At 46.4% G+C, this 12,376-nt stretch overlaps 1 protein-coding gene across 9 annotated transcripts in view; it reads right to left on the bottom strand.

Moving 5' to 3' along the window:
- Nucleotides 1-9,846, bottom strand: part of LMAN2L (lectin, mannose binding 2 like) — a 32,483-nt gene extending 22,637 nt beyond the window's left edge. For 2 of the 9 annotated variants that reach the window (XM_003908989.2, XM_003908988.2), the window contains exons 1-4: nucleotides 9,613-9,846; nucleotides 7,692-7,810; nucleotides 3,536-3,653; nucleotides 2,648-2,730 (exon numbers count right to left, since the gene is read on the bottom strand). In XM_003908989.2, the coding sequence (XP_003909038.1) occupies nucleotides 2,648-2,730; nucleotides 3,536-3,653; nucleotides 7,692-7,810; nucleotides 9,613-9,799 (507 nt within the window). In that variant the 5' untranslated portion in view covers nucleotides 9,800-9,846. Of the gene's footprint in view, nucleotides 1-2,647; nucleotides 2,731-3,535; nucleotides 3,654-6,876; nucleotides 6,958-7,691; nucleotides 7,811-9,612 lie in introns of all 9 variants that reach the window. The other 7 variants (XM_003908990.2, XM_017947745.1, XM_009184676.2 and 4 more) reach the window with 6 other exon arrangements.
- Between the last annotated feature and the right edge of the window lie 2,530 nt (nucleotides 9,847-12,376).

Here is a 12,376-nt window from a genome sequence, read left to right as displayed (position 1 = left end):
ATCACTATGTTGGCCAGGCTGGTCTCGAACTCCTGACCTCATGCTCTGCCTGCCTCGAACTTCCAAAGTGCTGGGATTACAGGAGTGAGCCACCGCACTCAGCCTTAAATTTAGTTTCACAAGGTAAAAAGGGACCCATGTTAGTCCAGGGTTCTCAGCCTCGGCTATACATGTGAATCCCCCGGAGAGCTTTAGAAAAGGAAGGCTGCCTAGACTGCACTTCGGATGAACTGAATCAGAAGCTCTGGGGTCGGGACTGGATATCAATAGTTTTAAAAGTTCTCCAGGGAATTACAATGTGCACTTGGAAGTAAGAACCACAACAGCAAGCCAGAAAAGATGTCTCTATTGTTACCATCCAAAATAATTTTTTTAAATTAACATCTACAAAATCCTTACAAAATAAACCCAAATCAGAATTTCTACTTTCTCAAATCAAATTACTACTATCTCATGGTGAAATGGAAGCTGACAGAGTTTGAACAATTTGTTTCTGGAAGAAACAGAGAGACAAGTTTAAAACTCTTGTCAAGCCCTAAAGCTGACAACTCTTATTCGGACGCATTTCTAACTACCACTATTTCCTCAGCATGACTACAAATCCAGTCATGATCCTCTCTTCAATAAAATCCTTTAATGCACCTACCCCTTCAGAACCAAGTCCAGACTCTTCAACGGGAACACAATCCTTCAGAACCCAGCCCCACGTGGTGTATGGTGAGCATGAGTCACACACGTTCAGCCTGCCCTGGCTCTCGTCTAAACAGTTCAACCACCAACCACCCAAGCAGATGCTGCTCAGCCTCAGTGGCTAACATGCCGAAGCTACGGTGTTAATACTATGGAATGCAAGGTGAATGGCAGCCCCAGGAACTGTGCAACATGACAAGACTACTGGCCCTGCTTTTCATTCTAGCTTCATCTGTCTCTGATTCTACTTTATTTCCACATACTCATCATCCCCTCTCTTTTTTTTTTTTTTGAGATGGAGTCTCACTCTATTGCCCAGGCTGGAGTGCTGCGGCACGATCTTGACTCACACTCCAACCTCCACCTCCCAGGTTCAAGCGATTCTCCTGCCTCAGCCTCCTGCGTAGCTGGGATTACAGAAGCACGCCACCACGCCTGGCTAAATTTTGTATTTTTAGTAGAGACAGGATTTCCCCATGTTGGCCAGGGTAGTCTCGATCTCCTGACCTCGTGAAACACCCGCCTCGGCCTCCCAAAGTGCTGGGATTACAGGCGTGAGCCACCATGCCCAGCTTTCTAATGTTCCTTAAGTTTGAAATTTTTCATAATAAACCTTTGGGGGAAAAATAATGTGACCTTTGCCTCTATTTCTAATCCTGCTTTCCTCGCTAGGTATTACTTAGCTAAAGGATACCCAGCAACAACCTGTCATAATTTCCCACTATCTGATGGCAGTGCCATAGGACACAGAAAGAGTACAAACCCACTGTCAATATAAGAAAGCAATAGCCAGGCATGGTGGCTCATGCCTGTAATCCTAGCACTTTGGGAGGCCGAGGCGGGCAGATCACGAGGTCAGGGGTTCGAGACCAGCCTGACCAACAAGGTGAAACCCTGTCTCTACTAAAAACACAAAAATTAGCCAGGTGTGGTGGCACACACCTGTAGTCCCAGCTACTCAGGAGGCTGAGTGGGGAGAATGGTTTGAACCTGGGAGGCGGAGCTTGCAGTGAGCCGAGATCACGCCACTGCCCTCCAGCCTGGGCGACAGAGCAAGACTCCATCTCAAAAAAAAATTAAAAAAAAAAAAAAAAAGCAAGCACCAAAAAACTCTTAGGGTCAGGTAACAAAAAGGCTCGCCAACAGCCAGATACTAGGTTCCAATAAAATGCTGGGCTTTCATCAATTTCCTTCCCTTATAGCCTTTTCTTCTTTCTTTCTTTTCTTTCTTTCCTTTTTTTTTTTTGAGACAGTCTCACTCTGCTGCCCAGGGAGGTAGTGCAGTGGTGTGCAGTGGTCTGATTCTCCTGCCTCAGCCTCGCAAGTAGCTGAGATTACAGGCACCCGCCACCACACCCGTCTAATTTTTGTATATTTAGTAGAGACGGGGTTTCACCATGTTGGCAAAGCTGGTCTCAAACTCCTGACCTCAGGTGATCCGCCAGCCTCGGCCTCCCAAAGTGCTGGGCTTACAGGTATGAGCCACTGCTCCTGGTCAATTATAGCCTTTTCTATAGGCAGGAGAACTGTTCTTCAGGTCTGAGATGAGGAAGAAGAAAAAGATGCTGAAAAGTGTGTGCAAGTTGCAGAAGAGAGCACAGCACTGATGGATTAAAAGTCACGGGAGGCTGAGTTACATAAATTCGGCTTGCTCTGGAGCAGCCAAATCACCAACCAACCAAACATGCTCAATTTCAGTGGCTATCTAATAGGCAAAAGAGAGAACATGATTAACACTAAAGAAAAAGCCCTTGTTCAAGACAGCTATTCCCAAAGGACTGTGCACTCCTAAACAGTTCCTCTAGAAAAAACACTGACAAGGACATTAACTTTCGAAGTTCAATAGATGAAGAACCCCTCAACTTTCTATCCCCTTTGTTCCCTCCTGTACAACATTCCTGAGGCAAAGAACTGTGATGTCAGTGCAGCTGATCTAGGCTCTGACACTTGCCATTACCTCTTGCTGCTTCTCCTCATTGGGGTAGGTGTCTACAAATACTCCCAGCCCCACAAATTTGTCCATGTTTCCAAACACAGGCCCTAGAGAGAGAGAACAGATGATGAACAATGAAATAAAGCTAAGAGTTGATAAAGGAATAACATATCACTATGATGGAGGAAAAAGTAAAATTCAAAAGACTCCCAAGCCTCTCTCAAGATGAGAAAACACATGTACAAGTACCCAGCAAAGCACATGGCCTGTAACAATGCCCAGTAAATATCTGTAATTGTTTGTTGTTGGAGGCGAGGGAAAGAGAAAAGGCCACTGCAACCTTATTTAGCACTCAGGCAGCTTCCTCATCCAAACTGGTTGCTAGGGTGCCCCTACAGAATTCTGCTTTACAAACACTTGGTAAAGACTATGCCCCCAAGAGAGAACTGAATTCCCTAGTTCTACTTCTTGTTGCAAAAGAGATCAGGTCAAATCAGGTTGAGCCTGCCATCTACGTGGAGCAATAATAGCTCCTACACAAGGAAAATAGATAACTCTTCTCTTGACTCAGCAGTGCTGAGATCATTCACTGTGAATGCTCAGAAGAAATCAGCTCACCCAATCGTCAGTGTTCAGGAGAGCCAGTGCTTTCATCCAGCCAACAGGCCAGGTAGTTTCACAAGGAAACTCAGAAAGAAGTAACAAGCAAGCAACTGCCTCAGGATGAGCCAAATTCAGCTGCTTATGAGGACTCAGATCCCATTCTAGAGACTAGAGAGGCCAGTGTTCATCCACATACATTAAAGGAGAGGGAAAACAGCTGGCACTGTGGGGAAGGAAACTTTTCAAAAAGAGGGCACATGAAAAAGCAGGTTGTCACACCCACACAAGAGTAACACAGGGTCCCAATACCTGGCTGCATCCGATCCTTTGTGTACCAGATTGCCAAGCCGTCCCCATGCAGATTCTTCTTTCCTTGTCCATGGATTTTGAAGTGCACCTGCAATTCCCAGTCTCGCAGGAAACACGGCTAAAGTAAAAAAGACATTAGAATCAACAAGGAGCATGAAATGCAAAACCCCTCAAGCCCGCATCAGCAATCAGCAGACTCGGAAAACACACAGATGCAGGTAACACGAGGCTAAGGGTTAAAACCTAAATCTAAGACTTGCTAGTGTTCACGTCATAAAATTAAACGGATTCAACCACTCAACTGTTTAGAGATTTAATATGAAAATGAATAAACCCCCCAATTATCTTCAACATTTCCCAACAGAAACCGGACAGAACTCCAAAGCTGGGAAATATAAGAGTATACCAAACTCCACTCCTGTGATCCTACATCCCCCTAGCAAAGTAGCTCGGCTTTTAGAGTACAGATGGCTGAATCCACACTCATTTACAACTCAAGATCACCCCTCAGACAGAAAGACTCTGAAAAGCTGGATTTAAAGAAAGGTCAAAGCCTAATTTATTATAGTAGAAAAAGAAAAGCTAAGCTATTATGCAAAGGTTTCCAGGAATAATTAGCAGATACTACAAGCAACTCTAATTAGCTAGACCTGGCCCTCTGCCAAGCTGAGGGGTAAACCAGAATTCTCACAAGAAGAGCAAGTTACAGTTCCCCAAATCCTCCCATCCATGGCCAAGAAGCTTAAATGCACCTGGAGAAGGATGCGAGTGGATGGTTAAGTGTTTTAAACAGTTGAACAGTTTCAAGAAAAAAATGAGAGTGGGTAGTTGATTTAGGGAAGCTTCTGGTTAAAAGTCTACTGTGAAGAAAGAAGTGAAGGAAGAACAGACAGACCAGCTGGGTTCAGCCAAAGGCTCTCCAAATAGACTGTTCTGGGCAACATATTGCTAGATCATTTTCAGTTTTCATTTTTTATTTCTGGGATATTTTCCAAAAGTATTCATATTAGAAGTACATAGTCAAAATGAAAGGAGGTTGGGTACTCCTGCATTTCGCAAGGGGCCCTGAAATCTCCAATAGGTTATCCTACTCTAATGAGCCAGTCTCTGTCTTGTCACTCTGGATTCTTAGCTCTCTGCTGTTTCATTAAGATTTCAGATGGCCGGGTGCGGTGGCTCACGCCTGTAATCCCAGCACTTTGGGAGGCCGAGGCGGGCGCAGATCACGGAGGTTAGGAGATCGAGACTATCCTGGCTAACACGGTGAAACCCCGTCTCTACTGAAAATACAAAAAAAAATTAGGCAGCCGTGGTGGCGGGCACCTGTAGTCCCAGCTACTCAGGAGGCTGAGGCAGGAGACTGGCGTGAAGCCAGGAGGTGGAGCTTGCAGTGAGCAGAGATGGCGCCACTGTACTCCAGCCTGGGTGACAGAGTGAGACTCCGTCTCAAAAAAAAAAAAAAAAAGATTTCAGAGAAAGGGCCCAGCACAGTGGCTGACGCCTTTAATCTCAGCACTTTGGGAGGCCAAGGTGGGCAGATCACAAGGTCAGGAGATCAAAATCATCCTGGCTAACATGGTGAAACCCCGTCTCTACTAAAAAATACAAAAAATTAGCTGGGTGTGGTGGCGGGCGCCTGTAGTCCCACCTACTTGGGAGGCTGAGGTAGGAGAATGGTGTGAACCCAGGAGGTGGAGCTTGCAGTGAGCCAAGATCGCGCCACTACACTCCAGCCTGGGCAACACAGGGAGACTCCATCTCAAAAAAAAAAGAAAAGATTTCAGAGAAAGGCCAGGCATAGTAGCTCACGCCAGTAATCCAAGCATTTTGAGAGGCTACGGTGGGAGGATAACTTGAGCCCAGGAAGTCCAGACTGCAGTGAGCTGTGACAGTGCCACTGCACTCCAGCCTAGCTGACAGAGTGATGAGACCCTGTCTCAAAAAAAAAAAAATCTTTCAGAGAAAGAGTGAAATTCAGTGGGGCAGGAAGCTGCCAGGAGGTAGGTATTATGCCCCTGGGAACAGGGCAGTGTCACAGAAGTTCTCAGTGAGCCAAGAGGTGTCTGTCACTGATTCTTGGCCTCCTACAGCACAATGCTATACTGTTTTGCCCAGGACCATATATAATTGTGTTTCTGAAATTCTGCCACACACTGGATTCACCTAGGCAGTTTTAAAAAATCCCAATGGCCAAGCTGCACCCTATTCCAATTAGATCAGAATCTCTGGGGGTGACACCCAGGCATCAATTCCAATGGATAGCCAAATTTGAGAACCACTGCTCAAACAAATGGATCCCATTCAAATAACTCAGAAATAAGCCCACAGTCATGGTGATAGCCAGATAACAGCAAATACAGGTATCAGAAATCTGAAAAAGGGAAGAACTAGAGGCTATACTAGAACTGAGGCTACAAGTTATGTAGAGACAGAGAGCCAGCAAGACAGCAGCGGAGTATCAAGCCTTGAACATAATCATCCGGTAACCCACAAGAGCCCCACCAACAAACTTATACAAGTGTAATGACATAACACATATTTCTTTTTTTTTTTTTTTTTTTTGAGACGGATCTCAGCTCACTGCAAGCTCCGCCTCCCGGGTTCACGCCATTCTCCGGCCTCAGCCTCCCGAGTAGCTGGGACTACAGGCGCTGCCACCTCGCCCGGCTATTTTTTGTATTTCTTAGTAGAGACGGGGTTTCACCGTGTTAGCCAGGATGGTCTCGATCTCCTGACCTCGTGATCCGCCCGTCTCGGCCTCCCAAAGTGCTGGGATTACAGGCTTGAGCCACCGCGCCCGGCCATAACACATATTTCTGTAACCATTTTAACTTGCCACAGTCTTTTCATGTCTATCGTCTTATTTTATTCTCACAACAAGCCCAGTGGGCAAGTAAAACAGGTATTCTAAAGCTCATTTATCAGATGGAGAAACAGAAAACTAAGAGGTTAAATAATCTGCCGAGGGCTCACAGGAGGACTGTAACAGAGCTGGACCAAGAACCCAAGTCTTTCAACTGTCCTTTATCTCTCCTACCAAAACACAATGCTCTGTACTCTGTCCAAAAATGAGCTCAGCACTATGATCTAGGTTAAGGGGCCAGTTTGTGCAGATAGCTAATGTAGAAATTTCTCTTGCCCTCCTGAAAAAGGAAAATAAATCGTTCTCTTTTCTGAGATTCACTTATCTACAACCAATGAGAAAAGCCATGTAAAAGTAGGTTCTTAGTTTATGAGAGCTCCAGAGAAAGTATCAAAGGATGCCAGTCATGCCCAAAAGTAAACTGGTCATAAAAGATTTAGAAAGAGCCCTGGAAACAGAAAAGAAAGCATCATCTTACACTTGTACAAAATCACAGTGCAGCCACACCAGGAATACTGCATTCACTTCTTGTCGCCATACCTCAAGGAAGACAATGCAGCTAGAAAAGGTCCAGAGAAGTACAAATAAAATGACCAATAGCTCAGAGTGGCTTTCACATGAAAATAAAATTTTATATCAGACTCTTCAAATTGAGATAACAAGGTGGGGATGCTGGGATAAGGTCTGGCATCAATTGAAGAGAGTACTCTCAACGAGGCCTGGGGGCTCACACCTGTAATCCCAGACCTTTGGGAGGCCAGGGCAGGAGGATTGTTTGAGACCAAGAATTTGAGACCAGCCTGGGCAACACAGCAAGATCCCATCTCTACAAAAAATATTTTTAAGATGAGCCAGGTGCAGTGGCACATGCCTGTAGTCTCAGCTACTCAGGAGGCTGAGGGAGGAGGATCCCTGAAACCCAGGAGTTTCAGGCTATAGTGAGCTATGACTGTGCCACTGCACTCTGGTCTTCTTACAATCTTCTTACAAAGTGGTTAAGCAGGAGTTAAGTTATTATTAAACCCTAAGGAGTAGTACTATTGGGCCAATCAGGAATTAAAGACATTTCAGGGGGAAAAAAAAACATGAATTATTTGCTATAATTAAATAGCATTTTCCTAAATACCTGATTTATTTATTATGAAGGTCAGAATAATCTCAAAAATAAAGATCCTTGATATCCACAGAAGACAGAATACCAGGGGGATAGACAGTAAAATTAAATCAGTATGCCACTGCTGAACCTTTTAGGTCTTTCTGGGTCACCAACACAGGAGGGAGAAAGATTCTTACCACCCGGTTCCACAAGGCACCCTGTTTACTTTGCATATCTGGGGTAAGGCGGATATACTGGGTCATCACCATGGCATTGCCCATCAGATTCCACAGTGAGGAACTGCCTGTGCCCACACCTACAGGAAGGAAGTAGATCAGTTCATACTCTTCAACACCAATCCATTCAGAAAGCAGCCACCACAGAGCCTCTGAAAGCTGAGCCATCATCTTTTTCCCCCTTTAATGTCACTCAATCTCCTATCTTGTCACTCATGAATCTTAAATCCTTACCATCTCTACAACTTTCACAAGGCCTTTATCAGGTGAGGACCCCAAAGTACATCAGAACTATCACTTTATGCACGCTACAGTAACCATAGCTCACATCCATTCTTCCCGTTGTAATATGTGAATAAACTTCAGCATCGTAAAAGAAAAAAATTTTCCTGAGTTACATCAAAAAGAGTTTGACAGGTCAGGTGCAGTGGCTCACCCCTGTAATCCCCACTCTTTAAGACGCTGAGGACGGAGGGCATCTTGAGGTCAGCAGTTTGAGACCAGTCTAGGCAACATAGAAAGACCCTGTCTTTACCAAAAAATAAAAATTAGCCAGGTGTGGTTGTCCTTGTCTATAGTCCTAGCTACTCAGGAGGCTGAGGTGGCAGGATCGCTTGAGCCCAGGAGGGTGAAACTGCATGAGCCATGATTGTGCCACTGCACTCCAGCCTAGGCAATGGAACAAGACCCTGTCTCTAAAAATATATAAATAAAAACAAAAAGAGTTTGACCCTCACGTCTCTGGCGCTTAGTCACATTCTTTCTTTTCTTTTCTTTTTTTTGAGATGGAGTCTCGCTCTGTTGCCCAGGCTGAAGTGCAGTGGCGCATCTCAGCTCACTGTAAGCTCCGCCTCCCAGGTTCATGCCATTCTCCTGCCTCAGCCTCCCCAGCAGCTGGGACTACAGGCGCCCGCCACCACACCTGGCTAATTTTTTTGTATTTTTAGTAGAGACGGGGTTTCAACGTGTTAGCCAGGATGGTCTCGATCTCCTGACCTCGTGATCCGCCCGTCTCGGCCTCCCCAAGTGCTGGGATTACAGGCGGGAGCCACCGCACCCAGCTGTCACATTCTTTCTTTAAACAACCCTTAAAGTGTGAAGCTACTCCCCGTACCCTCAACTATAAACTACTTTAAGAGTGAAAACTTCGTGTCTGCAAACTCATGAATATTAGCAAAGAGATCAGCACACAGGCACTCCAGGCATGTAAGGGAATAAATGATAACCTTTAGTAGTAGCTTATACTCTTGCACTTTGAACTGTTTTGTGTCCCACTACTTATGCCTTAGAGGGGAAAGACTTGTGTTCGTTAAGCCATCTGCACTGGTTTGTCAACGTTTTGTAGCTAATTGTATCAATTTTCTGGCCGATAAGCTGTGCTTAGAGTTGTGTAAACCCTAACCTCTTTCATCAATAGGGCCCCTAGGCTGCAGAAGAGAAGGTGGTTTTACCCAGCAGCATAATTTTATCATCTTTCTTTTCATTCCGTTCAAGTTCTACCCCAGTTCTTTCTCCTGCTTTATTCCTAGCATATCCACAGGTCCATCTGGAGACCGGTTCATTGCTAGTAGCCCTCAATTACCCCTCACCATTCCCAATTCTCTCCCCTTTCCAAACTCCTCCTGTCTAACTCCAGGCCTAGCACTAGTGGCACCCGACAGCCCTGCCTTTACCTACTGGAAACTTCCAGAGCTTGGCAGGCACACCTAACTCCTGACTTTCAGACCTGTGGCTCCCACACGCGGAGGGAGTCCCCGTGGGCTCCACCACCTCCAGCAGTTTCCTCCGGGCCACGAAGCCCTTCGCCGCCCCCGCCTCTACCCCTGAAATCAAGTCCCGAAGCCCGTCCCACTGCACGACCACCTCACCCTGGGCGCCTCACCCTGGTAGGGCTTCGACAGCGAGTGCTCCCGTTTCAAGTACTCGAACGTCTGACCCGCCCCGACTTGCTGTGGCCCCTGCCCAGACCCCAACAAAAGAAGAAGGAGTAACATCCTGGACCCATCCCGAGCCGACAAACATCGCCGCCACTTCTGCCACCACCCAAGGGGTCCCAGAGTCGCCGCCATCTTTCCCACCGCCGACCCTTCATCAAAAGCCCGCCCTGTCGCCCAACCCATTGGCCCGAAGAACCACCGTCCCCGCGTTCTATTGGCTCTCGTCAAGCCCCGCCCCTGCAGGTGAGCATATCACTGATTGGCTGGCTTGGGTATCAGTTGCCTTGCCAACCCGGAAAAGGGGCGTAGCCGAATGCCCAGACTCCCTTATTTGCATTTGCCCTGAGTTCCGCTAGGCTTGCTGGGATACGTAGTTTATTTCTACTTTGTTTTCTGCGTACGAGAGTAAATTTAAAGAGAGAAAACGTTTCTTCTGGTCCCAAACATTCTATCCTCTCTGCAATAGTACGGTCCTGACTGCAGCTCTCTGAATCAGTTTGGAAGATATAGCAGTGAAAGGAGAAATAGACAAATCCAAAAAATAACTGGAAAATTATCAATTTATAAAAGACTTGAACAGTACTGCCAACTAACTTGACCTGATGATATTTATAGAAACTCCATCTAACAACTGCGGAAGACACATTCTCTTCAAATGCAAATGACTCCTTTGCCGTGATAGTCTGGGCCATCAAGCAACCTACAGATATAGAAGAATTGAAAGCACACAAATTAATTAATTCTAAAAGCCATCACCTCCTTCCCTCTTTTTCTTTCCTTTTTTGTTTGAAACGCGGTCTTGGCCGGGCGCCGTGGCTCACGCCTGTAATTCCAGCACTTTGGGAGTCTGAGGCGGGCGGATCACCTGAGGTTGGAAGCTCGAGACCAGCCTGATCAACATGGAGAAACCACATCTCTATTAAAAATACAAAAAAAAAAAAAAAAAAATTGCCAGGCGTGGTGGCACCTGTAATCCCAGCTACCGGGAGGCTGAGGCAGGAGAATCGCTTGAACCCAGGAGGCAGAGGTTGCCGTGAGCAAAGACTAAGCCACTGCACTCCAGCCTGAGCCACAAAAGCAAAACTCCATCTCAAAAAAAAGAGAGAGAGACAGAGAGACAAGGTCTTGCTCTGTTGCCCACGCTGGAGTGCAGTGGCACAGTCTCAGCTCCAGCCTCTACCTCCCTGGCTCAAGTGATCCTGCCACCTTAGCCTCCTGAGTAACTGAGACTACAGGCACATCCCTTCATCTTTATCCGGCACCACAACAACATGTGTCCAGACTGGTCTCCACGTAGCCACTAAAGTGATCAAAACCATCTAACCATGGTGAGTGTCAGGGTTAAATGAGTCAATATTGGTAAACCTCTTAGAACAATGCCTTGCATGTAGTAAGCACTATTTCTTTCTTTTTTATTTTCTTTTTTTTTGTTTTTGTGTTTGAAACAGGGTCTCTCTCTGTCGTCCAGGCTGGAGTGCAGTGGCATGGCCACAGCCGCAACCTCCTGGGCTCAAGGGATCTTCCCACTTCAGCCTCTCAAGTAGCTGGGACGACAGGTATGTGTCACCACGCCTGGCTAATTTTTAATTTTTTGTAGCAATGGGGTGTGTGTGTGGGGGGGGAGTCTCGCTAAGTTGCCCAGATTTGTCTCAAACTTCTGGACTTCAGGGATCGCCCTCCTCAGCCTCCTAAAGTGCTGGGATTAGAGGTGTAAACCACCACACCGAGCCATAAGCACCATTTCATCATCATCATTCTTATTAACCGGGCCTTTGATGGCTCACTGTCACCTGTGGGGAGGAGATTCAAGCTCCTCGACTTGGCACACAAAGCGCCCTGCCATCTGGCCCTGGCCTTATTGCCCATGACTCTTTTCCTCCATCTTTATGCTCCAGCTTCCTTTCCCTCTTTTTTTCTGCAGTCCACTTCCTTCTGGAGGTCCTTCCCGAACCCCTCAGGCAGGGTAGATTCCCGTGTCTGAGCTCTCAAAGTGCTCCATGCACATGCCTTATAGAGCAATTGACAGATCTGTATTTATATCTTCCCAATAGACTTAACCAAAGTTAACACTCGCTTGCTTTCCTGAGCATGAATATATTTAATAAGATAAACATAATTATGAGCCTGCTTTACAGGGGATCAACTTTTTAAAATTAAAGCTGTCACAGCTGTTTTCTTTTTTACTTGGCCGGGCACGGTGGCTCATGCCTGTAATCCCAGCACTTTGGGAGGCAGGCGGATTACCTGAGATCAGGAGTTCAAGACCATCCTGGCCAACGTGGTGAAACCCCATCTCTACTGAAAATGCAAACAATTAGCCGGCCGTGGTGGCACATGCCAGTAGTCCCAGCTACTCGGGAGGCTGAGGCAGGAGCATCGCTTGAACCCAGAAGGCGGAGGGTGCAGTGAGCCGAGACTGCACCACAGCACTCTGTTATGCCCAGACCGTTTATTCCCCGAAGAAGACCACCAGAGTCCAGAGTCAAAGCTAAGCAGCAAGGATCTTTATTACAGGTTCGAACCTGGAACTCTCCCTCGCTCGTGAAACGAGACGGGCAGGAGAGCTCCCCCACTGAGCTCCGAGCAGTGTTATATAGTCTAAGAAAAGTGGGCATAGAGTTAGTATACAAATCAGATATATGATTGGCTAGTGTTTGAACAAGGCGATTTGGCTAACTATGATTGGTTCCGCCATTTCTGATATTTAGG

The sequence above is a fragment of the Papio anubis genome, chromosome 14 (genome assembly GCF_008728515.1).
Source record: "Papio anubis isolate 15944 chromosome 14, Panubis1.0, whole genome shotgun sequence".
NCBI lineage: Eukaryota > Metazoa > Chordata > Mammalia > Primates > Cercopithecidae > Papio > Papio anubis.
Note: the sequence above shows the minus strand (reverse complement) of the source record. Positions and strands in the feature narration are given on the sequence as shown.